The sequence below is a fragment of the Callospermophilus lateralis genome, chromosome 4 (genome assembly GCF_048772815.1).
Source record: "Callospermophilus lateralis isolate mCalLat2 chromosome 4, mCalLat2.hap1, whole genome shotgun sequence".
Lineage (NCBI taxonomy): Eukaryota > Metazoa > Chordata > Mammalia > Rodentia > Sciuridae > Callospermophilus > Callospermophilus lateralis.
The window spans coordinates 71,045,678-71,073,205 of record NC_135308.1 but is presented as its reverse complement, the minus strand read 5'-3'; the positions used below and the strand labels follow the sequence as shown (position 1 = coordinate 71,073,205).

Below are 27,528 nucleotides of genomic sequence, written 5' to 3'. Positions count from 1 at the left end.
AACTTAAAAAAAAAAAAAAAAACAAAGACAAGTTTAAGACAGAAATGTCTAAAAAGTATGTAAAAGCATTTATTCATTAGAAAACAAGGAGGCTGGCAAACATCTATTGCAAAGTGAAAGCAGCTCAACCCAATTCAGGCAGACTAGTTTAGAGAAATGCCTTGAATTTTAAAGATCATTTATGTATTAAAAAAACCAAGGTGACAGGCAAACAATACTATACAGAGATAAGAGATCTGGAATTCGGGATCATCCCAGAGGATACCCTGCACAGCAGGGATGAAAACAGGTAATTTGACTTCTTAGGATCTGTGCCTGAGGGTGGATGCTCTGCGGAGGGGGGTTGTTTTCTTGGGTGTCTCATCTTCTGTCATCTCTGCTGAAAGCTCTATTCAAAGGATTGGAGGAATAAAAAGAGCTGAATCACAAAGATGGTGAAAAATAGATCTCAGAGAACGAATATGACAGCTCCACACCACACTGTAGAGAAAGCCAAACTGCAGAGAGGCAGACATCATGGGGCAGTGGGGCAAAGAGAATCTATACCCAGTTGTGCCCTACAACAGGGATCCCATCAAAAGTAGCCATCCAAGATGGAGCATCATACCTTCCTCACTGGACTCATCGCTTGAAAAGACAACCTTGGGTTTCTTTTTCGAAGTGCGCTGCTGAGTTTTCGGAAGTTGGCAAGTAGTTCGCCGAGGCTTGGGTGTTACAAAGTCACTGTCCGAGGAGGCAGAGGCCAAGCGCTGCTTCCTAGGGACTAAAAGACAAGGACATGTGATTAAAAAAAAAGGTAACTGCTGCTTGTGGGCTTCCCACTATGAGGCTGTGTCCCATACCAGAAGATTGTTTCCTGGCTGATGGGGCTCTCTGGCTACCTCCTTGGCCAATCTCAAGCTCCTCTATTCCATCTGATCCTCTGGTGTGATAGGCCCGAAGCTTCTGCTCAAATTCATCTATTATAGCCTGGCAAGGAAAAAAGGAGATAAACAGCAAGTCTGGAGACATTGTTATTCTATGATTGAAAAGACAGAGTGATGAAAGATGTGGAAGAATGGCAAATTTTTACTGCGAAGCTAAAGAAGTCAATTTTAAAAAGCTACATGCTATTTGACTCCAACTTTTTGACATTCTAGAAAAGGCAAAACCATGGAGGACATAAAAAGATCAGTGCTTGCTAGGAATTGGGAGGGAGGAGAGGGAATAGATAGAACACAGGAAATGTTCAGGGCAAACTATTCTAATATAATAGTGGGCACGTGTCATTATATTTAGTATTGCTAATCTAAACTATGAACTTTGGGTGATGATCTGTTAATGTGGTCACTAATTCAATCATGTCACTCATTTATGTCAATATAGATTGTAACAAATGTACCACTCTGGTGCAGAAAATTGAGAATGGGGAAAGGTTGTGTGTGTGGAGATGGGTATATGGGAACTCTGACTCATTGTTCAGTTTTGCTTTGAATTTAAAACTACTCTAAAAAAGAAAGTCTATTATAAAAAAGAAGAAAAGAAAGAAAAAGAAGAATTGAAGACAGAAAGATTGGATCTTAACCTATTGTGGTAATACATCCTTAACCCCAATGACTTGGGAGGCTGAGACGGGAGGATCACAAATTTGAGGCCAATCTGGGCAAATTAATAAGCCCGTGTGTCAAAATAAAAATAATTGGGAATATAGCTCAGTACTAGATTGCCCTTGGATTCAACCCCTAGTTTCAAAAAAATAAAACAAAAATTTAAAAAAAAAATCTATTCTCAAATCACCTTGGTAACAGTTATAGTGAAGCTGGGGATAAGTCATACAATAGTGTGAACACAAGAGCCTCAGAACACTGCCTAGGGAGAGCAACCCCTATTAAACTGTGCTGCTTACCTTGCCCTCTGGCTTGGCCCCTCGCCGCAATTTGCCCACAATGGACAAAAGAGCTCCGAAGATGGACTCATCTGACAGTTTATCTCCAAAGCAGTCAAAATTGTCCATCATCTTGCGTAGGCCTCGCTCTGTGATGGGAAGCTGTGACATGCAGTAGGCCAGGTCCCGGTACTGTCGCTCAGTTCTGCAGATGGGAAAGGCTTTGTGAGCAATAGCTCACAAAGGGTTATCCTTCATAGGTCTCCCTTGGTCCCAGGTATATCACTGGGGAGTTCTTTCCCCCATGTGGCTGTTGTCAAAACAAAGATCTTTCAGGAAAGGCAATGTACCGAGCTGTGCGGAACCGCTGACATAGCTTCTCTACCAAGCTCTCGGTCTGCTTGTCCTTGGTGATGTAGGAGAGAAGCTGCCTGCAGAAGGGGAAGTGAGGATGTGGGATCAGCCAAGAGCACCTCCAACCTCATCCTCTAAAACCTATGCTGGACCCTCACCTAGCACCAGACTTCTCTGTCTTTGCTCAATAGAAGAATGTTCTTGGTCATGGCCCTCTAATTGCCTCACTGTTCCTCTTGTTCTCTCCCAGACTTTAGAGAACCCACCCGCCAGGAATTTTTATTGGGAATAGAAATTAACAAGAAAAGTTGTCATTTGTGAGTACTAATGTGTGCCTTCCACAATGTTAAGAATAGTAGATTATTCAGTATTCTCAAGAACTATGAGAAATTTTTGGAGGAGAAAATAGAAGTCAAATTATTGCTGAAGGTCATACAACTAAAAAGCAGCAGGTCTAGGGTAGAGGTGTAGCTCAGTAGCTGAGGGCTGGCCAGGGATGTGAGACCATGGGTTCATCCTCAAGTGCTGCCAAATGAATGAATGAATAAAACTGAAATGGAATTCAAATTTAAATATGTCTGATTCCTAAGCCTATGTGCTAGTGAAAAATGTGCTCCAAGGCCCATGGAACAATACTTCATGATGGTGTGGAAAGGTTCTTCCTCCACTCCACCCTCAGGGTCTGACAGGCGGCTGATGATATCTGGAAGGAGATTATAGATGGCGTTGCCCTATAGAGGAGAAAGAATCGTGCTAAAGGGATGAGGTAACCTACATACTCCCTCTGCAGCCCCAAGTTGCCTCTCCACTTCTCACCTTGTGAGAAAGCTCATTGAAGAAGTTCTTGGCCAAGGCAGCAATCTGAGGCTCACGGTCAATGAGTAGCACAGCCATCTCGCTCACCTGCCCCTTCACTTTCACCATGTCCTTTAAGATCAAGTGTGTCATCACCAGGCCTGCTGTCTTCCGCACTTGTGGAGCTGGGTCCCTGAGGCTAGGAATGAAATCTCAAGTCATTGGGACCCAGACCTCTGAGCTATACCCTAAAATCAGTAGGAAAGCTTCTCAGCAGGGATCCATTACCCTCAGAATGCCATGCTAGAAGCAGTTAGAATGCTGTCTACAATTGAAAACTGTAGTTAGGGCAAAAGGCAAAACTTGTAGCCAAGGCATTGCATTGAAGCTTCAATTCCCTTAGAGTCACACTTAGCCAGGGGCCTGTACAAGTTAAGTATCAAGTAGAAGGTAATGTCAAAGACTAGGGAAATACAGTCTTAGTGACTCTCACACTAGCATATCAGACTCCAGGAACAAGCAGGGATTACTCAAAGGAGAGAGATTTCTTACCGAGCATATAGATGAGGTGTCCAAGGATCCACCAAGTTGGGAAAGCGGATGGCCAGATCCCCAGTAGCAATCATGAGGTTAGACCGGACAATGGGGAGTGAAGACTTTTCTAACATGGTGAACAGAAGACGAAGCTGGGAGTCACAGAAAGTAGCGCTAGTGGCAAGGAGAAGAACATCAGAGAAGCCATCTCATCTCCATCATCTTTGAGGCAGTGCTAACTCAGGGCCTACCTGATCATGCAGAACTTGCCAAGAGCAAGTGAAGCAGCTGCAGAAAGGTCTGGGTTGCCATAGAGACCAGGGTTGTTGCAGACTTTAAGCAAAAGTGGAACAAAGGCAGCCAGGATCTGTTTGCCTGTTGGAAGAATACTCTATGTTTGGGATGGGTTATTTTTTATTTATTTTTTTGATACTAGGGATTGAACTCAAGGGCACTCAACCATTGAGCCACATCCTCAGCCTTATTTTGTATTTTATTTAAAGACAGGTCTCACTGAATTGCTTAGCGCCTTGCTGTTGCTGAGGCTGGCTTTCAACTTGTGATCCTCCTGTCTCATCCTCCTGAGCTGCTGGGATTACAGGCATGTGGCACAGTGCCTGGCAAGGGATGGGTTATCTTAATTGGGGAGATCACCTCGCAATTTTTCTTACCGTCCAACAGTTCCATCTCACAGATGCTACGGATTAACTCTGCCTCTGTATCATCAGCGGTGGCACCCACCAATCCCAGTTCCTCCTCCATGGTGGTCTCAGAGCTTGAATTCTAAAGGGAAAAATCATGGTGATCTGATCATGGGTGACCAAAGACATCATATTATAGTTAACATTTCATTTTGCATGAACAGATCTGAGGAAAGGTGATGTCTACAAAACCATTCATAGAATTGCCAAATGTTTGTGTGTGTAAAGATAAAGCTTTTCTTTTTTTGTACTGGGGATTGAACCCAGGGACACTTAACCACTGAACCACATCCCCAGCCCTATTTTTTGTATTTTCTTTAAAGACTGGGTCTCGCTGAGTTGTTTACTGCCTAAGCTGCTAAGGCTGGCTTTGAATTCACGATCCTCCTGCCTTAGCCTCCTAAGTGACTGGGATTACAGGCTTGCGCCACCATGCCTGGCTGAGAAAATATCCTATTTCTTTGTTTGTTTGTTTATTTTTTAGTTTTAGATGGATACAATATTTTATTTTTATGTGGTGCTGAGGATCAAACATAGTGCCTCACAGGTGCTAAGCGAGCACTCTACCACTTGAGCCACAACCCCAGCTCCAAGAATTCTTAAATAAGAAAAAAACTAGGTCCTCTGAATTTGTTTTTAAGCTATTGATCAGATTTCTATACTTTTTCTTAATTAATTCTCACAGAAGATGTAGTTTTTTGTATATGGAAAACAAATGGATCATGCCAAACAATGGTTCAAGGTCAAAGAGAAGGTCAGACTGTTCCAAGGCAGTCTTATTTGTTTGCAAAAAAAGCTGCCTTTAGTGGAAAAGACATGAGGTCCTCCTATGTGCTAGGCCAGTAGTGAAAGCTGATGGGCAGGGGGTTGGGTTCATGATGTTCTAACAAACATTGCCTCAGGTAGAGCCTAAATCTTATGCTGAGTTGCCTAGCTCTGTAGTCTGTATTTATCTAATATTCTTCCTTCCTGGTGTGCATGGACAGACTGTTCAACCTTTGTTTACACTAATCTTTCCCAGGTTATTAGCAACAAAGAGGCAGAGAATCTTCACTTAATGGAGAAGCAGAGATTCCCAGAAGGAAATGTTCTGACCCAAGGTCATGAAATAACTCTGGAAATGCTGGGGACAGGAACCCATCACCTAGGTGCTCTGCTTACCTTCTCCTTGGGGTCTTTGGATTTGTGTTCCTGTTCTTCCCGAAGAACTCGGCGCCTACAGAGCTCTCCACTCACGGCCTGTTCCAAATGTACCAACTGCTGCAGGGCCACATCCCCAGCCAGTGACAGCAGGTTCATCAATAGAAAAGTGGGGAGCATTGGGACAATTTCCTCTGGAGGAAGGGAGAGGAAAAGGCAGGGAGAAAGATATGGACAAATTCCATCAAACTTATTGTTTCAACTTCAATTTGGACAAAAACGAGACATTGTGGACTGAGAGGTTGTAGAAAGGGGTGGTAGCAGTAGCTTTTGGCCCTGTAGGGAAAACAGCAGAAGCTGGTTGCCCACCCCAAGGCCCAGCAAATCTCTGCCCACTTACTGGGATCCTCCTGACTCTTTTCCTCCAGCTTCTCTAGGGCCTGCTTTGCACAGCCCTGCAACATCTGGGCACAGATCACCTCAGGGCCCTCTGCCAGTTGGTAAGTGAGGGTTACTGCTACCTCTTTGAATGGGATCCAGAATGGGTCTGGGTGGGTAAAGCCTAAATCAGAGAAGGGACAAGCTGTTCACTGTAGACAAAGGTTCCCAGTTTTGCCAAAGCCCTTCTGGATAGCTCACCTTTAGTAACCATCTCCTGAAGTCGCTCAAACAACCTATGTTCACGAGGCAGTCGGAAGGGAGGGTGACGTTTGCCCAGAGAAGGCTGTGGAAACAAGGAAAACAGAGTGCAAGTGTGTGTAGAGGATGTAAAAGAGGATCTCTACTTTTCCTTAGTACAGCATAACCACTCCACATACCTTTCTCCTATCGGAAATGTTCGCGATGGTAAGGCACACCTGCTGGGCCAGCCTATAATCCTGTGGGAACTTCTCATCCAGCCCTATGCTCACCAGTGTGTCTAAGTTGCTTCCCACAATTTCTGGTTTTCCTCTAGGGGAAGGAAGCCATAAAAGTTAAAGGTAGTCTTGGACAAGACTCTGGGGAACAATGCCAATAGGTAGGCACCAGCGCCCAGCATGGGGTTTCCAGAGCCTTGGAACTAGTGAGGCTGACACAGGGCTGACCCCTTGGATCCCTCTGGTTCTAGTGAATCTATTTTTACTAGACAGAAGGATTTAGGTAGCCAACTCCCAGCAGAGCTCAGCTGGGTCTGATTGCTACTACCAAAGGAGAAGGAACCTTCTTAGAACCTTTCTTTTCTCTCCCACCCTACTGCTTACTAGAGCTAGGCCTCACCGTGCCATCATGCCAAGAAGCATGACAGAGGAACAGCGCTCCAGAGCAGAGCAGGGGACCTTCTCAGTGGCCCGCTCCCATAGCAGTTGGATCACTGCAGGTTTCAACTCATCCTTCTGCACAAACTCACAGAGCTGAGGAGAGAAGAAAGAAGGCTCAGGCCAAAAAACAAATCCCTTTGGCCCACTTCTCTGAAGACCAGACTGAGAACCTTAAGTGGGTAAAACCAATATTTTGGAATGGAAAAGGAAGAAGGATACTCAATATGTAAAATAGGTGCTTCTGTATCAATTTTCTATACTCATGCCTTCAAAACTACACTTGTTAAAGTGATACATCAGCACTGATTTTTTTCCAAGTTCCATGTGGATCCATAGTTCTGACTACATTCTAGAGATTTCTAGAAGGTTTTCTTGCTATTGTCACAAACTCAGCCTGTATAAAAATGTAAGCTATCATTCTTTCCTGCCTCTTCATTTTGCCAATAGTACCAATTCTCTCTTAATTACACATACTTAAAATTTCAGTCACCGAATTTTATGAATTAGTCCTACCTATCTTTCCTTTAATATTTGTCTTCTGGTATGTCCAATTCTGTAGCTATTTCTCCAGGTCAGAGTCTTACCCCTTGTACACCTATAGTAGCCTCCAGTAACCTTCCTGTACTATACCTAACCCCTCTCCAACTACCTTGTATGCGGTTGCTGGGTTAGTCTCACCAAACATCTATCTCCTCCTGTCACAGTTCTATTGTTTATTACTTTGAATCAGCACTCTGCCTACCACACAGGCTCCTGACTACTTATCAGCCTGGGAGACCTCAGGCCACTTGCCACCACCAGGGTAGCTCCCAGGGAAGAGAAAAATATAACAGGCAGCAGTGCTGCTCCCAGTGGAAGCTAGAGGTCAGTACTACCTTCACTGTTTGTTTCCACAATGCAAATATTTCATAGGAGGTTTGCCTCATTAAAATGCTGGGGTCCTTGCCTAACATGAAGTCCTAGACTTTGAAAGGTATTCAGGACCTTCACAATTTAGTTTCAAACTACATTCCCAATTTTACCTTCTGTTCTAGAAAATTTTGAGCCAGAATACAATATTCCTTATTCTACAACACAGCTTGTCTCCTTGGGTTTCTATCTGACGACATGCTTTCCCTTTAGTCTCTAACTCTTTATATTTTATTTCTCTTTCAAGACCTAACTTAAGTCCTACTACCTTTTCACAGCTTCCCTTGACCATTCTACCACAAACAGCTCTCATTCCCACTCCATATTCCTCATGCCTTCAAAACTACACTTGTTAAAGTGATACATCAGCACTGATTTTTTCCAAGTTCCATGTGAATCCATGAACAGCACAGAAGTTAAGTATGTTTTCTGGAGTTCTCATAGCCTGTCACTAACTAGCTGTAACTAGTCAAGTTCCTTAACCTCCTACTAAGACTCACAGATTTCTCATTTTAAAAAACAAAGAAAACTTCCTTTCAGAGTTGTGGAGCATGAAATATCATTTAAGTGTTGTTATTTTATTATTATTGCTATTTTAATCATTACCTGCTATTTTAATCATTGCCACTTATCATAACAATTATCAACTTGCTGCATTATTCTAAAAATGTTTTGTGTTTTTTTTTTTTTTTTAAGAGAGAGAGAGAGAGAAGAGAGAGAACTTTTTTAATATTTATTTTCCAGTTTTTGGCGGACACAACATCTTTGTTTGTATGTGGTGCTGAGGATTGAACCCGGGCTGCACGCATGCCAGGCGAGTGCACTACCGCTTGAGCCACATCCCCAGCCCAATGTTTTGTTTTTTTGACTATCAACTAGATTACTGTTTCTTTTACAGTTGGAAATGTCAAAGTTAATAATCTTACACTTCTTTATGGGCCAAGTAAACTGCTGAACACATATTTGCTAGTATTTGTTGAATGAGTAAAGAGAGAGAAAGTGAGATGACTTACAATTTCCTCAAGACATTGAATGGTCCCAACGGAGGCATCCACTAGCAACAAAGAGAGATTCTGAATCAAAGCCTGGGCCTTGGCTCTGTGGGAACAGCAGAGATTGGTGTCATTGAAAGACTAGTGAGTTGAACTTGGCAGATAGGTTATTAGAGTTTTCCCATCATATTGTCAAATAATTGTTTAGGATAGGCTTCACTGGAAACCCAGCTCTACCTGAACTCTATTATAAATCTACTAAACTTGCAAAAAAAAAATCTGCGTATGGTTTTGAAACTCCTGTGGGGGAAGGATGGCCCTCTAACTTTAGCAGACTAGAAAAATCCTGTGAGAAGGTAACCTCAGAAAGACAAAAGAAGTCCATGTACCTGGTAGAATCCCCTTTGGGTTTGAGGTAGATTTGGCGGTAGGCATTAAGTACAGCTTCCCGGACACCAGGCTCCTTAGACCAGATGAGTGGCAGCATGCGGCGTACCCCAAACAGGGCCTGGGGTACCCCAAATTGGAATACCATCACAAAGAATTCTATTATCTCCTGTACCACTGAAAGGACAGATACAAATGTCACCCATCTACTTGACAAAACTCCTCCAATATACAGAAAAACCTCTTCTTAACATAGTAACATCCAAGTGGAGATCTTCCTCATTTTCCTGGAGAATGTCAACGTCTCTTATAATGCTTTATCACAAAATTCTATATATATTAAGATATATAAGCTGTACAAAGCAAATGGAAGGAAAGAAGAGTTGTCATTTAAAGGAGCAGGGAGAATTCAATAAAATATAAATGGGACAAGTTTTCCAATTCGAAGAGGCAGTCCTTTCTGTATGAGACCCTGGCCTACCTGTAGTCGTGTTTTCATACATCATCTTGCTGATGATACCAATGGCCTCTGTAATCTTCCTGGAAAAGCTGTAAGCATCCTGCAGATATTGTACCAGCATCTCCTGCTTCACCAACTCATCATTCTGCTCAGATCTCATAGGTTCTGATACACTGGGAGTGTCTTTACAGTTAGTCTGTCCTAGAACCACATTCTTATCAGACCCCTGGGAATTGTTCTTTGTGGAAGCTACTGGGCCTAGAAGTTAGAGAAGTACAGGACAGTTTTTAAGGGAATATGGGGAATCCAACAGCTATCACCATTCCTGGATTTTTTTCCCCACAATTTGAAGGGATGAAATTAAAACCTATTCTAAGCTGGGCGCAGTGGTATACGCCTGTAATTCCAGTGGTTTGGGAGGCTAAGACAGGAGGATTATGAGTTCAAAGCCAGCCTCAGCAATGGTGAGGCGCTAAGCAACTCATGAGACCCTCTTTCTAATAGGACTGGAGATATATGGCTCAGTGGCTGAGTGCCCCTGAGTTCAAACCCTGGTATACCACCCCCCCCGAAAAAATGAATAAATAACTTGTCTCAACTATTTAAAATAAATAAATAAAACCTATTCTATGGGGCTGGGGCTATAGCTTAGTGGTGGAGCACTTGCCTAGCATATGTGAGATACCAAGTTCGATCTTCAGCACCATATATAAATAAATAAGTTAAATAAAGGTATTCTTGTCTATCTACAGCTAAAATAATTTTTTTTTAAAAAAACAAAACAATTAAAAAAAAAACCCTAAGATATTTTGGTGGTTCATTTCTCAAAAAAAGATTCCTGGATAGTCACCCTGAAACAAGGCTATTCCCATTCCAGAGCAGAAGCCTTGCCAACTCCCCTCTAGCCTCTTTTAGGCACCAGATTCTGTTAGCCAGGACAGTATCTGTCATAAAGTAAATGCTCAATACATACTAGTTGGATTGTTTGTTTGTTGAATGAAGAAGAAAAAGGATAACCTTTGAAGATAACTCCTAAGAGATTTAGAAACCTGGTCTCCTCTGACTCCTCTGGGTCTGCATAACTGAAGAGTTCAGACTCCTGGAAGTGGCCTGTGGCTTCTTGAGCAAGAATGATGGCCTGCCTGAAAGAACACAAACCCGTCACCAGTTCATCACCCAAAAGAGTGTTGCTATGGTCTTTTGTAAGGAAGCCTACCTCATGTTTCCATCAAGCCCCCGGGCCTAGTACCCCAAAGAAAAGGAATACATCTCAGATTAAGCACATGTTTCACCATTGAGCAACATTATTAGCCCTTGCCTAATTTTTTACAAATTAGATTTCTGCTAGGAAAAAAAAAAAAAAAAAAGGTTTTTAAAAAAGTAATTTAATTTGTGCCTACCCAGGGATTTAAAAAAAAAAGCCATTTAAAAAATTTTTGTTCTAGCCAGCAGTGGTGACCAACACCTGTAATCCCAGCTGCTCAGGAAGCTGAGGCAGAAGGATCACAGGTTCAAAGCCAGCCTCAGCAAAACTTAGCAAGGCTGTAAGAACCTAGTGATACCCTGTCTCAAAAAAGATAAATAAACAAAAAGTCAGATGTGGGGCTGTGGATGTGGCTGGGGATGTGGCTCAGTGGTTAATCACCCTTGAGTTCAAGCCACCAGGAAAAAAAAAAAAGTTTTGTTCTAATATATGTTTAAATTTGTAACTGGAAGAAAAACTACTCTGGATTAGTATTCTGAAGAGTTAGACTCACTTTGCTATTTACTAGCTGTGTGTGATGATCAAAAGTCACCTAACCGATCTCTATTTCTGTATTTTTTTTTTAATATTTATTTTTTAGTTGTAGTTTGACACATTATCTTTATTTATTTATTTTTATATGTGGTGCTGAGGATCAAATCCAGGGCCTTGCACGTGCTAGGCAAGCACTCTACTGAGCTACAACCCCAGCTCTATTTCTGTATTTGTAAAATGGGTAGACAGGCTTGATGGAGCATGCCTATAATTCCAGTGGCTTGAGAGGCTGAGGCAGGAGGAGAGTTCAAAGCCAGCCTCAGCAAAAGCGAGGCCCTAAGCAATTCAGTGAGATCCTGTCTGTAAACAAAAAATAGGGCTGGGGATGTGGCTCAGTGGTTGAGAGCCCCCAAGTTCAATCCCTGGAACCTTAAAAAAAAAAAAAGGACAGGGCTGGGGTTGTAGCTCAGTGGTACAGCGCTTGTGTGAGGCACTGGGTTCAATCCTCAGCACCACATAAAAATAAATAAAATAAAAGTATTGTTGTCTATCTACAAGTAAAAAATATATTTAAAAAAATTTTAAAGCAGACTGTATAAAAAGCAGAGAGGAAAAATTGTTGGTTGTTAGGCTAAAATGTCAATTAGGAATTTGACCCAGCATCTCCTGCTAAGGATTTCTGAAGGGTGTGGGGAGTGACATTAGCAACATGAGAAGAAACCTGATTGATAGGAGAAAATACTAGAGTACTTAGAGGATGACAGAAGCAGTTATAAAACTACAGCTTCTGTAAAATAGAGATAGAGATGTTAGAGGCCAAACTAGTCACCCTTTTTTTTTGGAATAGCCTAATTAAGAAAGAATTAAATAATCAACGTGCAGTGGAAATTTAAGAATACATATTGGCTTTTATTTCTAAGCTGCTCCGAAATTCTAGAATCACCAAAACACTGAGAGAAATCTTTTCTCTAAGAGATTCAGACTAGGTTGATTACTAAAATAATTTTAAGCAAATTTGATATTTAGAATTAGAAAGTCATTAGAGGGCTGAGGTTGTAGCTCAGCAGTCGAGTGCTTGCCCAGCACACATGAGGCACTGGGTTCAATCTTCAGCACCACATATAAAATAAAATAAAGGTATTGTGTTCATCTACAACTAAAAAAATACTTTAAAAACACAATGATATTAATAAAAAAAGAAAGTCATTAGAGATCATATGATCTACTCAATTTCTTATTTTAGAGATAACAAAACCGAGTTAAGCAATTTATATAAGATTATACAATTAAAGCTGTACTTTTAGACATTCTTCAAATTGATGAGGATTTGTTTTAATTTTTTCAGAGATTAACTTTAAACCCAAACAGATCATTGGAAATCTCATTCTTTAACATACTTGTAACTAGCTTTGGCAAGTAGTTGATAGATGCGTCCTTTCACCCCTTCTGTGGTCTCTGTATGAGCAATTTGCTTAGGAATCTCTTCCTTTTCCTGGGGAAGCTTTAGAAGCTGCTGAAGGGTAGACTTCAATTCTGGCAGCATGGCTTCCCACTCCTCCTCTGGGTCTACTGCTGCAGCTGAATGAGAATTTCACTTAGTCTCTTTCAAGGGAGTTTCTGACCACAGAAGAAGGCTGTATGGGGTGAGAACTCTTCTTCACACAGTAATTACTCACAAGCAGTGGCAGTTTGCCTCTGGGCTCTCATCTCTTGTAATTTCTGCATCTCCTTCTGTAGTGGTCCAGCAAGGTCAGTATCACTAAGCTATCAAGGTAAAGGGAGTATCAAGTCACTAAGTGACATAATTTTGTCCGTTTTCATTTCATTCCTTCTCTTTTGAATGGACCAAGTCTACTTACCTTGCAGGAAAAGGGATTATTGGCTAAAAAGCTGGCCAGCAGCTGGATGGCATTTTTACATACTAGCACTGACTTGTCTGCCAGACGTCCCACTGCTAAGACCACCACTGCCTGGAAACGTGTCAGAGGAAGGGCCTAGGTGGGTGAGAAGAGAAGGATCAGCTCACATCCCACATCATCAATTCTGATCTTTTTTAGGGTACTGGGGATTGAACTCAGGGGCACTCAACCACTGAGCCACATCCCCAGCCCTATTTTGTATTTTATTTAGAGACAGGGTCTCTCTGAGTTCCTTAGTGCCTCACCGTTACTGAGGCTGACTTTGAACTTGCAATCCTCCTGCCTTAGCCTCCCAAGCTGTTGGGATTACAGGTGTGCGCCACTGTGCCCGGACAAGATGATCTTAAAGTATACTCTAACCTAAGCTATCCACTAATTCTCAAGAAAACTTCCCATGGGATATAAAATATGTAAGCAGTTTTCTCTGTGGTGAGTAAGACACATTACGGTCTTAACTAGAGTCAGACATCCTTGTCCTTAGTAGAGAAAGAATTTTATTACTGGTAATAAAATTCCAAATTCTAGACTCTTCTTTGAGGCAGATATTCCTTTTTACTTTGGCCTATCTATAGAGGAATATCATATATATTTATCACATAGAAGATTGCTTACTTTCTGCTGAACAATTCGAGTGAAGAGTTGTAAAACACGGCTCCGTACAAAAGAGTTGACATCATGGCCATGGGCTTGCAAGGTATCCAAAAACTGATCTCTGGTTTCTCGGCCTGCTTTTTCCAGTTGATCACCATTCAGAACCTGCAGTATCATCTCTGCCATGGCTGCTAGCACAGCATTGCGCATCATGTAATTCTAGGAGGGAGAAATAAAGTTGGTATGGCCCTCTGTATTTCCATAGTAATTCCACCCTCTCTAAACTTGTGGGCCCATCCAGGCACAAAGGGGAAGCAAGGACTTTAGTCAAAGTTAAGATTATTTGTGCTGAGCTGTGACTTTTCTGGTCAACTGCCTAGGTGTTCACTCCTAAAGTTATGGGGAAAAGCTAAATCCCAAAGAGGACTTGTTTGCTCAGAGGAGAATGTAGAAATACAATAAACAAGAGACAAAACCAATTTTGTCCCATAAGGCTCACCCAGGGAAGCATGGTGATATAAGCTTAAATATCTCTTATCTGAAATGGTTGGGCAGCAGTGTTTCAGATTTTTTTTTTTTCTTAAAGAGAAAGAGAGAGAATTTCTTTTTTTCTTTTTTAGAGAGAGAATTTTAATATTTAATTTTAATTTAATATTAATTAATTTTAATTATTTTTACATCTTTGTTTGTATGTGGTGCTGAGGATCAAACCCAGGCCGCACGCATGCCAGGCGAGCGCGCTACCGCTTGAGCCACATCCCCAGCCCCAAGAGAGACAGAATTTCAATATTTATTTTTCAGTTTTCAGCGGACACAACATCTTTGTTTGTATGTGGTGCTGAGGACTGAACCCGGGCCGCATGCATGCCAGGCGAGCGCGCTACCGCTTGAGCCACATCCCCAGCCCCGCCCCCCCGCCTTTTTTTAACTATCTGATATTCATAATGAGGTAACTTGGGATGGAACCCAAGTCTAAACATGAAATTCATCTGTGTTTCACATATACCTACACACACACACTGAAGGTAATCTTATACAATATTTCAAATAATTGTGTACATGAAAATAAGTGGAATTTCCCACTTGTTGTATCATGTTGGTGCTCAAAAAGTTTCAAATTTTAGAGTAATTCAGATTTTGGATTAGGGATGCTCAACCTAATTGAGCATTTAACCTAGTTAAATGTGAAATCGTATCTACCCACCTACATACATTTGAAAAGCATTTGTTACTGTCTTTCATCTGAGGTCTCAAAGCCTTCGATCCTTAACAAATAATCACCCTCTTCCTTCCATCTCACATTTTACTGACAGAGAGACCCAGGAAAGCAGAAATCAGCTCTGGTGTCAAACAAGTCTATTATAGAATGTGGTAAAAATAGGGTTTGGGAATTTTTCCAGGCCATGAGCAACAGAATAGATTCCTCTCCTCTCTTATACCCAGTACTGGGGATTAAACCCAGGGGCACTCTACCACTGAACTACATCTCCAGCCTTTTTTTTATTTTGAGACAAGGTCTTGCTGAATTGCCCAGGTTGGCCTCAAATTTGTAATCCTGCTGTATCATCCTCCCAAGTAGCTAGGATTACAATTACAGGTGTGTATCACCACACATGGCCAGGATAGAATCTTTTACAAGAAATTAAAGTAAATTTGATGATAACTGGATTATATTTGTCCTTGACATTCACCTAGTCATGCCCAACATCAGTTTGGGAAGCAGCCAGTTTAGCATCCAAGGATGAGAGAGAGATGTAAGAAATATGGGTTTATTTGAGAAAGCTCATTTTTTTAAAGAAAGCAAATCAAGCCAAAAGATAAGAAGTGCCTTCATCCTGAGGAATGGATGGGTCTCAGAATTAAATCTGAGTCATTCTCACTAGACTTAAGCCGTCGACCATACCAGTCAAGAAACAATATTTTGGGCTGGGGGTGTAGCTCAGTCATAGAGTATATGCTTAGCATGTGAAAAGCCTTGGGTTTAAACCTTCAGAATCACGTTTAAAGAAAAGAAAAAGAAGAAGGGGAGGGGGGAAGAGAACTACCTTTTAACAATAGACTTAAAACCCCTAGAAAAATCTCAGAGATCTCCAGTGGACCACATACCTCTCCATCCAGATGGTCTAGCAAAATGCACATGCTGGACATCAGAATAGCTGGGACCCGTTCTGCAAGTTCTGTCAGGAAGGCTGCAAAGCCCTTTGCCCCTAAAGGGTCCCGACTTAGCTCCTGGGGACACTTCTGTCCAATCTCTCTATACAAGGAAAAAACAGCCAAGGCTAGATTGCTCAATTACTCAGTTCCCAGTAAGGGAAGATAAGACTAGTATCTAATACCTGAAAGAATCTTTTTTTGCCCAGAGAATATATTTCACCTTTCTTTATCCCCTCCCAAAAGAAAAAAAGAATTAGAAACTTTTGAGAAGAAAGAATCACCTTACAATCTCTCCCACTATGCTCTTCATTCCATAATCAGTTGCCCACAGACTCACAGCTGCCACCAGTACAGGTGCCAGGTGTTCGAAATGCTGCAGCATCTGTATAATCTTCACAGTGGCACCTGTGGAAGTACCAATCATGAGAAATTATGGGCAAAATGACAAAGTTAGGGCAAAATGGAGGAGAACTTACTGAGCATATGGTTATAACGTGTCAAGGCTACTCCAAGCAGTTGTGTTATGGCTTCCCGGGTGGGACGGTTCTTTTGATGACTAATGGTGGGATTCTCTAAAAGGCGGTAGCAACAGCCAGTAACCAAACTAAGAAAAGAAGAGATGGAAATGATGAGATCAGCTTCTGGAGTCAAACATATTGAGGGCCCTGCCTCATTCATTTTATCCCTATTGCCCCCAAAGTTAAGGACTTCTAGGGTTGGTTTGTTTGTTTGTTTGTTCTTTCTTTCTGTCACCTTCCATACCAATTTGATTTGCTCTTTTAACTCCAAATAGGTATTCTTTCTTCCAAGATTAGTGACTTTCAACCAGTTACCATGGAAAAAAGATATACACATAAGAGATAGGACAAAGTCACTGATGACTTCTCATTGTCAAATATAATGGCCAATTCAATCCTTATCAAAACAAACCTTACTTTACTTTACACTTGATACAGTGATCACTTATTTTTCCATGGAACATATATTTCATTTGGCTTCTGGGACAGTTTACTTTCTCTATTTCTTTGGTTTCTCTTCATTTTACCCTCTTAATGGTAAGCGTAACTGGATTATGTCCTTAAGCATTGAAAGCGCCCTAAGGAGTCCTTGGATTTCTGCTCTTTTTTGTTACACTTATTGATTTAGTGACTTCACTTAGTTTCAAGGATTTAAATACCACTATTTTCCCAAATGTGTACCTTTAGCTCAGACCTCTGTATTGAACTCCAGATTTGTATAATAGCTGAATGTGACAACTTTACTAACATGTCTAATAAGCACCTCAAATTTTGTATATTACGAACAGAACTTCTGATTTCCTCTCCAAAACAAGCCTTTTTTACACCAGTTAACCGGCAACCCTATTCTTCCATATGCTCAGGCAAAGAGTCTGGGAGAGTTATCTTTGGCTGTACCCTTCCCCTTATACCTCATGCCCAAACTGTAAGCAAATCCTATAAGCTCTACCTTAAGAAAAAAGTACAGAATCCAACCAGTTCTTTTCATCTCCAATGAAACTCCATGATCCTGCTCGAGTGACTCGAATAACCTCATAAATGATTTCTTACTTCCCCCTTTTCCCCTATGGTCTGTTTCAATACAACAACCAGGATGACTGTGAAAAAATGTGAGTCAGATCACCTCACTGCCCTGCTTGAGACTGGTAGCATCTCACTCTGAGAAAGTTCAAAGTCATCATGATAGCCTATAAGGATCTGTAGTTTGGCTTCTCACTGTGTCACAGCCTACCCCTTCCACCTTCTCTCAGCTGCTGTCTTTCAGGCCTTCTTGCTATTACTCACACATGCTGGATGCATTTTCTCCTCAGGGTCTCAGTACTTACTGTTCCTTTTTCTTGCCCTTGCTATTCCTCCAGATATTCTCATAGCTCTCATTCATGTCTTCTGGCTCTTTGCTCAAATGTTATTACCTCAAAGAGCCATTTTTTTTTTTTTTTTTTTTTTTAACCCAGAGAGTGAAACCAGGAGCTCTTAACCACTAAGTCACATCCCCAGCCCCTGTTTTATTTATTTATTTATTTTTGAGACAGGGTCTTGATAAGTTGCTTAGGGCTTTGCTAAGTTGCTGAGGCTGGCTTTGAACTCATGTTCCTCCTGCCTTAGCCTCCTGAGCTACTGGGATTACAGGCATGCACTACCGTGCCCAGCAAAAAGGTCTTGTTTGAACAGCTGATTTTAAAATCACAACTCCTTTCTGTCAACTTCGTATCCCCTACCTCTATTTTGCTCCATAATAATAAACCATAGGAATAATATATGTGTTAATTGTCTTCTAGTCTATAATATAAATTCCAGAAGGGCAAAAACTTTGTTTTCAGTGTCTATTATAATAATGCTGGCAATGGGCATTAGAGAAATTCACATCACTTCTAAAATTTATTATCTCCTTCTTCTTATTATTCTTTTTTTTTTTTTTTTGTGGTGCTGGGGATTGAACCCATGGCCTTGTGCATGCCAGGTAAGCACTCTACAAACTGCTATATCCCCAGCCCTATTATCTCCTTCTTAACAACTCCATATTATGATTATATTTTTATGTATTATAGATAGAATGGAAGTATGAAATGAAGTATTTCAAAGGAACATCTAACAGTAGAATCCTATTCCTCACAGCTTGGTATTATTGATAGCCAAAAACTACCCACCTGACAAATTCCTCTTCAATTATTGAGTGGTTCCATAGGTGACGAATGTCCAATTGGAGTAGCTGTGTTAAAAGCTGAAGAATTGGTTGTCTTTCTTCTTCCCAGTCAAAGCCATGAGCTGCTTTGGTTCGGGCTTTCTTACCCTAAAAGAAACAAATATGGTCAAGATCTGCCAGTTTGTGTACCTAAACCATCCAGTATAAAGACAAAGTAGAAGGTAATATAGAAGCAAAGTGTAGAAGAACTACTTATCAGGAAAGACATTATGGCACTTTTGAGTACTTCTTCTTAAACATACAGAAGGACAGAAGGCATTTGCAGAATCATAGGATTCCCTTCTTTCCCATCAAGTTCCCCATCTCCCATTTTAAGTAAGACAGAAACTCCAAATTACCTTCCCACATTGATCCAGATCCATAAGACTTGTCTGGCTGGCCATGGTCTCAAAGGATTCCAAAAGGCGTATCAAAGCATAGCAGTTCATTTTGAGCACATTTAGATGGGCGCTTCTATCTGATACACTCAAAGTTGCATCATCCAGAATGGCTGGAAGCTCCTGGGAGTGGTGGTTTACCACTGTGAGAGGCAGAATATGGGAGTTGGTTTCATTTACTTTCTTCATCTATCCCAACTTCAAAATACCCATCACTGTAGCCATCAGATTACCAAAGATCTGTGTTTCATCTCTCAGTGGTCAAAACATAGCTAAGTCCATTGAAACCCCTGACCCTGATATCTCAAACATGCCCTGTTTCTACCCTCACTCCAGTTACCACAATTTCTCTCTGGCAACTGGAAGAATCACCCCTATTAAAAAGAGGTAGTTCAAAAGTAGGAGAAAGTTCTTGTTGGTCTGCCCTTACAGTGAATGCACATAACTCTGTATCACCCACCAAGATTACAGACCATAATAGGTCAAAGGTTCCCAGGCTTAGCCAAACCAACTGAATCACAACAGCCTTGATATCATCATGTGGCTGATAAAATATAGGAAACAATAAACACACAAACAAATAACAACAAACCTTCCATCCCCTACCCCCTGACCCATAAACACCTTTTATCAGGAATTCCAGAGTATCTTCTTTGAGGCCAGGATCTATACTTCGAAAGTGACTATGAGGGAAAGAAAGTGTGGGGGTGAGAACCTGCAAAGCCATTCTAACAGATCAGATCTAACTTAAGGAATCTAATGCTTGAAAAAAACATGAAATTGCTCAACTATAATAAATATGATGGTGAGCTGGGCAGAGATGCTTATTAGTAGAGATATCAGCATCCAGACCCATTTATCAGTGAACCTACAATTTGGACTTTCAGAATGAACATGCAAAATTAGGGCAAATAGCTACCAGATTTTTTAAAAGTATTAGCAGGGAATTTTACTTACTGTAAAATGCTGTAGATAGTATCGAAGTGTTCCAGCATAGCAAGGGGCCCTTGAGCTCGAAAAGCAGACTGAAATACTATAAAGATGAAAGAAATTGATCAATGTGGAGGGGAGAGGCCTCTTTGGTAAATTCTATCCACAATGCCTTTAGTTGACATGTCTCCTTAGTCTTTCCCAATTTTCCTCTTTCATGATCTTGACGTTTTTTAAAAAAGGTGTTGCCCAGTTATTTTGCTTGATGTTTCCTCATGATTATACTGAAGTTATACATTTTTGACAAGTCAATCACAAAAGGAAGGTCTGGGTCCTTCTCGTTTGTTTTATCAAAAGATACCTGATGGCAGACTAGGGAAAAGGCTTAGTGGTCAAGTGCTTGTCTACAATGCATAAGCCCCTGAGGTCAATCCCCAAGCACCACAAAAAAGAAAAGGAACATGATGGCAATGTCTTATTACTGGTGATATAACTTTGATCACTTGGTATCATTTGCCACATTTCTTCCCTGTAAAGTTATAGTTCCCTTTACAATTTAATAAGCATTTGACATGTACCAAATAATGATGTTTCAGTCAACCATGGACTGCATATATGACAGTGGTCCCATAAGATTATATCACCTAGTGATATAGCAGCCATCTTTGTATGTGTAAGTATATTCAATGATGTTCAATGACAAAATTGCTTCTCTTCACCATCTATACTCACCCCAATCTCATGATTAAATGCAATGTGACTGTATATGTACATAAATTTATTTTTTTTTGCGGGGGTACCAGGGATTGAACTCGGGGGCACTCAAACACTGAGCCAGGTCCCTAGCCCTATTTTATATTTTATTTAGAGACAGGGTCTCACTGAATTGCTTAGCACCTTGCTTCTGCTGAGCCTGGCTTTGAACTCACAATCCTCCTGCTTCAGCTTCCTGAGCCAGTGGGATTACAGGAACGCACCACTATGCCTGGCCTGTACATACAAATCTATCTCTCTCTATATCTATATATGTATATATACAATCTTACTCTATATACATATACATATATATTTAAATATTTATTTTTAGTCGTATTTGGACATAATAATCTTTATTTTATTTATTTTTATGTGGTGCTAAGGATAGAACCCAGGGCCTCATACATGCTAGGCAAGCACTCTACCACTGAGCCACAACCCCAACCCCAAATCTATATCTTTTTTTTTTTTAAGAGAGAGAGAGAGAGAGAGAGAATTTTAAAATTTATTTTTAGTTATCGGCAAACACAACATCTTTGTTTGTATTGGTGCTGAGGATTGAACCCGGGCCGCACGCATGCCAGGTGAGCGCGCTACGGCTTGAACCACAACCCCAGCCCAAATCTATATCTTTATTAGCATCTCTCCCTTGATCTGATGTCCAGAAGTAGAATAAAATTTTTTTTCTGTCTTATACTTTTTATTCTTTTAAAACTTTATCAGAAGCTTCCCAACAGACTTAGTCAAAATTGTATCATGTGCTTGTTTTTCTAATTACTAGTGATGGAAACAGAATTACTCAAGATTGGTAAAACCGATCAAGATTACTATCTAGGAGCCTCTCTAAATCTTGAAAATCATCATTTAACCAACAAGGAACAAAGTGGAGTGTGGAGAATGACTGATGGGTAGTTAACATCAACAGTGTCCATAGATAGACCATTCTGTCTATATTGTGTGGGTATATACAGCTGTACACTATAGCAAATTATTCTTGAGTTATTATAGTGCATGTATATGTATATATTTTTAAATGAATGGTCATTCTTTTTAAGGGTTATTTTAGCATGACTTTTGTAGGGCTCACAATTGAACCCAGGGCCTTACATATACTAGGCAAGTACTCTATCACTAGCTAAGAATTTCTTTTCTTTCTTTCTTTCTTTTTTTTTTTTAATGTGTTGCTGGGGATTGAACCTAGGGCTTTATGCATACAAGGCAAGCACTCTACAAACTGAGCTATATCCTCAGTGCCCCCCCCCCTTTTAAGAAGAGGTATCATTATGTTTCCTAAGCTGGTCTCAAACTCATGAAACATATGGGTATTCCTCCCACCTCAATCTCCCAGGTACCTAGCACTATAGGTATGTACCACCACACCTAGCTGAGAGTCAATTTTAGAAAAATCGTACGGCTATTATGATTTTGGTGTTTAGAATCTAAACATGACTTCTATTATAAATACCAAAGATCAAATCATTTAATTAATTGAGCAAATATTAACTGATACATTATTTGTCAGGCATTGTTAAGCACTTAGGGTTATAACAGTAAACAACTAGACAAAATAACAAGAGTTCTTTCTCTCAAGGAATCTCAATAAGTAATAAATAAGAAAATGTGGAATATGTCAAATAGTTATAAGGACCAAGGAGAAAACATAAAATGAGATAGGGTATGCCAGAGTACAGGCAGATAATTTATATTAAATGATTACAGAAGGCTTGGTGATAGATGACTTTTTTTTTTTTTTAGTACTGGGGATTGAACTCAGGGGCACTCAACCACTGAGCCACATTTCTAGCTCTGTTTTGTATTTTATTTAGAGATAGGGTCTCACTGAGTTGCTGGCTTTGAACTTATGACCCTCTTGCCTCAGCCTCCAGAGCCGCTGGGATTATAGGTGTGCACCATTACGCCCGGCTGATAAAGGACATTTGAGCAGAGACTTTAAGGAAATAAGGAGATGATTTATGTAGACCCTTAGGAAGGGCATTCCAAGCAGAGAAAAACTAATTCGAAAGCCCAGAAATTGGAAAATGCCAATATAGGTGGAATGGAGTAAGCTGGAAAAAAAGATCAGATGAGAAATGGTATAGGTTATGCTAGGGTCTTGCTCCTCAAAATGTGGTATTGGGCTGGGATTGTGGTTCAGTGGTAGAGCGCTTGCCTAACATATGTGAGGCACTGGGTTCAATTCTCAGCACCACATACAAATAAATAAAATAAAAAATTTCATCATCGACTAATAAAAATATATTTTTTAAACGTGGTCTTTAATTCAGCAGCGTTAGCATCATGATCAGGGAGCTTACTAGAAATGCGGATAAAAAGGCCTACTGAGAGCTATTCAATCTGAAAATATGTGTTTCAAGATCTTCAGGTAATTCAGAATGATTCTAGCCTATCTCCGCTTGGCATTTGAATCATGGTTGTCATATTATCAAGCTGCTGCATTAACCTATCCTTTCTGTTTAGCAGACAATAAAGGAAGCAGATTATTATCCCTGTCTTTATAGATGAGGAAGCAGAGGCATAGAGAAAATTAAGTAACATGCCCAAGGTCAGCTTCAAATCTGGGCAGTCTGGCTCCAAAGTCTTTATTCAATGTACCTCTCCAAAGCAACCTGACATAAAGCAATTTCAAGAGGTACGGTGATGTTATGGGGTCTTCTTGGCAAAACACAAGTTATTTTTGGTCATTTATAGGTTTCTATAGGCAACTACACCATACATACAATCAGCATACAACATTTCAGCCAATGACAGATAACATATATATGTCATGGTGGTCCTATAAGTCCCCTAATGGTGCTGTAGTCACTGTAATATTGTTACCCAAGGCATTATTCAAATGTTTGTGGTTATGTTGGTGTGAACATGCTTATTGTACTGCACATGTACAGTACATGTAAAATACAACAAATACAATTATATACAATACTTGATAATAAATGACTATGCTACTGGTTTATGTGTTTACTATACTTTTGTTATTTTAGAATGTATTCCTACTTATATTAAAAAAATAGTTTACTGTAGCTGGGCAAGATGGCATATGTGTTTACTGTACTGTACTTTTGTAATTTTAGAGTGTATTCCTACTTATATGAAAAAAAATAGTTTATGTAGCTGGGCACTATGTTACACTCCTGTAATCTCAGTGACTTGGGAGGCTGAGGCAGGAGGATTCCAAGTTTGAAGCCAGCCTCAGCAACTTAGTAGGCTCTAAGCAAGTGAGTGAGACCCTAGCTCCAAATAAAAAATAAAAGGGGCTGGGGATAGAGCTCAGTACAATGTAATTACTCATGAAATAGTTTTTGTTTTGAAATATGGAATGCTTCAGAAATTTGCACGTCATCCTTATGCAAGGGCCAGCTAGTCTTTTTTGTATCGTTTCAATTTTAGTATATGTGCTGCCTAAGCAGGCATGGGATGATTGTTATGAAGTGCTGGGTACAATGACAGCTGTGAAGTCTTACCTCTAAGCTGGGATGGCAAATTTCTGATGGGCAGTACCTCTTGCACAACATAGTGATTCACACCTCCACTTTTCAACAACTCCTCAGGAGATAAAGGCAGATGGAATTCATACAGTTGGGGAGACATATTCTTCCACTGGCTAACAAGGCTAGAAACCAAACAGCAAAAACATCAGGGACTAAGACCTGACTTTTCATTTGTTTCAGTTATTTCCCCATCTCCAACATAAAATATTCTTTAGTTTTACAACCAGCTTATAACATTAGGATGTAAGATGAACCCTGAACTAGAATCTAATTCTTATCATGACTCTAACACTTGGTCACCTCACTTAATCCCGTCTGTCTCATCTGTAAACCGGAGGTTACTAATTTCTGATTACATCTCAAGGTTGCTCTGAGGAGGAAATAAACCAAAGGATATAGAAGTGTTTAAGGAATTGCAAAGTGGCATACTAATGCATAAAGTGAGCATTATACTTCCATTTTGATGTGCAAAGTTCCTTAAGTATAAGACAATGTCCATCAGAGACTAGAACAGTGGCCGACCATGGTTAGAGGTTTCAGAATATAAGAATCTGCAGTAACATTTTTATTTATATCAGGCTTTGTTAGACTATCCGAATAAATTATACACGATTTTACTCTCCTAATGGCAATCCCACAGAGGGCATGATAATACAATTTACTGTACAGATTGGGAAATTAAGGTTATGCGATTTGCACAAACTACACACAGACTGGATCTGTCACAGTTTCCACCACATCGCACCCCAAGGATATGTCTACTATACCTCCCTGCCTATTGCATATTGTTAAAGACTGCGTTATACCGCGCCCTGTAGCTGATTTTCTCAACCCCACATAATTCCTCATCTCACCTGTGAACCTTACACGCGACTCCTCGGATTCGGGTAGTTGAGTTGAAATGGCAGGAAGAAAACACTAGTACAGAAAACGCACCAATCAGAAAGTCAGTTTTCAAGTTGGCGGAGAACCCGACCAATCCACAGCAGGCTGAGACAAAGACCCGCCTTTGAGCCCCAAGCCGCGCGGGCAAAGCCGCCAAGATCGAGTTCAAATACCAACGGCTGCAAGGGGGCCAATCACGACGCTCGCTGGAGCGGCGGCCAATCACAAAGCAGTTCCCTGAGCGCGTGCCTGCAACATCCACAGAGAGGGTGGGCTTAGACCCAGGTTCCACGCCCTGCGCGCGGTGAGGCTTCCTCCTGCTGTACACGGTCCCCTTCGGCTCGGTTGTTGGGAGGAGGCTCTAGGATCGCCTGCCAGAGATGTCGCATTCCTTGACGGACAGTGATACAGCCTTTGGAATAGGGACCCACTCAGTCACTCCCAGGATGAGAGGCAAATCCGAGTTGCGAGTTAGAAGCCTTGGGCTCTAATTCAAGTTTCTGCCATTCCTCCGCTATGTGATGTCCAGCAAGTCACTGAGCCTCAAATTTCTGCTGTAAAATGAGGGTAGTATACAGCTACAGCCCAAGACTGTTATGATGCACAGAGAAAAGGGCTCGGTCTTTTAATACTCCCAAAGCTCTGGGTTCCAGGTTCTGATCCTTCATCTCCTTCACGGTTGAAGGACGCTGAAAGAAACGGGAATGGGTGAATTTTCTTGCAATTTCAATTTTCGGAAGCTCTACAGAGCGAACCATAACATCCCTTGGCTGTAGCGCTCCAAAATTTCCGGTGGATAGGCCGGAAGTACTAGGCTGGGTGGGTTGTCCAGGCCTCTGTCGGCCCGAACTCGGAGGGTGGGGCTTGTGTGATTGGGAGAGGCGGGGACTGCACCCAAAGCTGCCTGGGTAAGGGCCAAGATGGCCGCCTCCTGCTAGGTACGTGTGTGAGGCCAGTGGAGACACATCTCTTTTGAGGTCACGTCTGGCCCTCATACTGGGACCTTTTTGGTATGCCGTTGAGAGACAGTCTAGAGTAATGGCAGGGGTTCTCTCTTCGGCATGTCGAAGCTTGTGGGGCTGGATGCCCTACGCATGCAGAAGCTTCTCTATGGGTAAGTAGCTAATGTAGAAAGATGCTTGGAGAACTGCTTTTTAATAGGCAGCTCAGATTCATTCCTTTTCTTCCCCATCTTAAGGTGTTCCGCGATTGACCATCCGTATAAGGCTCACCCTCCCGCCCCCCAAAGTGGTTGATCGGTGGAACGAGAAGAGGGCCTTGTTCGGAGTATATGACAACATCGGGATCCTGGGTAAGAATTTACGTGGTACGAATTTCAGAAGGGCTACTACACAGTAACTACTGTCTTTTTCACCTGTGTAGAGAATGACTATTTTCATACTTTTCTGAGTGCCCTACATGAATTAATACACTTAATCTTCATAATCTTTCCGTTTTACAGGTGAGAAAACTGAGGAACTGCAAGGTTAAGTAATTTTTTTAAAGCTAGTAAAAAAATTTGAACCCCCAGCATTCTGACTGCAAAGTCTGTGCTCTTGATGCTGTACCATAATGTGTCTTGTTTAAAGGTGCTGCTCAAGAAGATGCAACTTTGGGTTGAAGGCTTATCTGGTCTAGGCCTGGTTCTATTGTCTTGGTACTAATATGTTCTTTCACATTACACAGGGAACTTTGAAAAGCACCCCAAACAACTAATCAAGGGCCCCATATGGCTTCGAGGCTGGAAGGGGAACGAATTGCAGCGTTGTATCCGGAAGAAGAAAATGGTTGGAAATAGAATGTTCTTTGATGACTTGCACAACCTTAACAAACGTATCAGCTATCTCTATAAGCACTTTAACCGACATGGGAAGTATCGGTAGATCTGAAAGCTGGGAACTGTGGAAGAGGCACATCCATCTCTAGCACTCTGAAGAAGGGGAACAGAACTTTTCCTTATGAGGAAAGGATTTTGTTTTCTCTCTGTAATAATAAAATGTGGCTTCTTTGGAATCTGATTTCCACATAGTTTATTTTCTTCTTCATGTAAACTATAAAGTATGTCCCTAAATTTTTTTTTTTTTTTTTTGGTGGTACTGGGAACAAACTGGGGGCACTGCTCTATAAGTGAGCTATATCCCAACCCCACCCTTTTTTATTTAGTTGTAGTTGGACACAATACCTTTATTTTATTTATTTTTATGTGGTGCTGAGGATTGAACCCAGTGCCCTGCACATGCTAGGCGAGTGTTCTACTGTTGAGCCACAACCCCAGCCCTCCCCAGCCCTTTTTATTGTTGAACGGTCTTGCCAGGTTGCCAAGGCTGAACTTGAATTTAGGATTCTCCTGCTTTTGTCTCCCAGATGGTTGCAATTATGGGTGTGTGCCATCATGGCTGGCTTGTCCTTGTGGTATAGGGTCTTAGGTTTGCACTTCACTACTTACCCTTACAATCTATAACTGTGGCCTTTAAAAAAGAAAATTTGAGCATAGCATGGTAGCACAAGCCTGTA

The 27,528-nt window shown here is 41.1% G+C and overlaps 2 protein-coding genes and 2 non-coding genes across 4 annotated transcripts; 1 reads left to right on the top strand and 3 right to left on the bottom strand.

Moving 5' to 3' along the window:
- Window positions 1-45: 45 nt before the first annotated feature.
- Ncapd2 (non-SMC condensin I complex subunit D2) lies at window positions 46-25,846 on the bottom strand. The gene is made up of 32 exons (XM_076854044.1): window positions 24,984-25,846; window positions 24,103-24,251; window positions 19,892-19,967; window positions 19,559-19,617; window positions 18,896-19,077; window positions 18,502-18,644; window positions 16,313-16,440; window positions 16,118-16,241; window positions 15,789-15,936; window positions 13,704-13,901; window positions 13,032-13,166; window positions 12,849-12,936; window positions 12,570-12,750; window positions 10,452-10,576; window positions 9,456-9,692; window positions 8,977-9,151; window positions 8,609-8,693; window positions 6,646-6,779; window positions 6,207-6,339; window positions 6,028-6,112; window positions 5,789-5,950; window positions 5,410-5,582; window positions 4,219-4,330; window positions 3,799-3,922; window positions 3,566-3,721; window positions 3,035-3,212; window positions 2,855-2,949; window positions 2,215-2,295; window positions 1,886-2,069; window positions 843-969; window positions 608-763; window positions 46-388 (listed from the first exon to the last, which is right to left on the bottom strand). Exons 2-32 carry the CDS (start codon window positions 24,227-24,229, stop codon window positions 303-305), a joined length of 4,197 nt encoding a protein of 1,398 aa, XP_076710159.1. The 5' UTR covers window positions 24,230-24,251; window positions 24,984-25,846; the 3' UTR covers window positions 46-302.
- On the bottom strand, window positions 19,154-19,479 carry LOC143398764 (small nucleolar RNA U85). Its single transcript, XR_013091354.1, has one exon. It is a non-coding gene; the product is annotated as a small nucleolar RNA U85 (small nucleolar RNA).
- LOC143398658 (U6 spliceosomal RNA) lies at window positions 23,947-24,048 on the bottom strand. The gene has a single exon (XR_013091275.1). It is a non-coding gene; the product is annotated as a U6 spliceosomal RNA (small nuclear RNA).
- Mrpl51 (mitochondrial ribosomal protein L51) lies at window positions 25,333-27,032 on the top strand. The gene is made up of 3 exons (XM_076854043.1): window positions 25,333-26,128; window positions 26,213-26,326; window positions 26,701-27,032. The coding sequence occupies exons 1-3, from the start codon at window positions 26,053-26,055 to the stop codon at window positions 26,895-26,897; spliced, it is 387 nt and encodes a 128-aa protein (XP_076710158.1). The 5' UTR covers window positions 25,333-26,052; the 3' UTR covers window positions 26,898-27,032.
- Window positions 27,033-27,528: the final 496 nt, after the last annotated feature.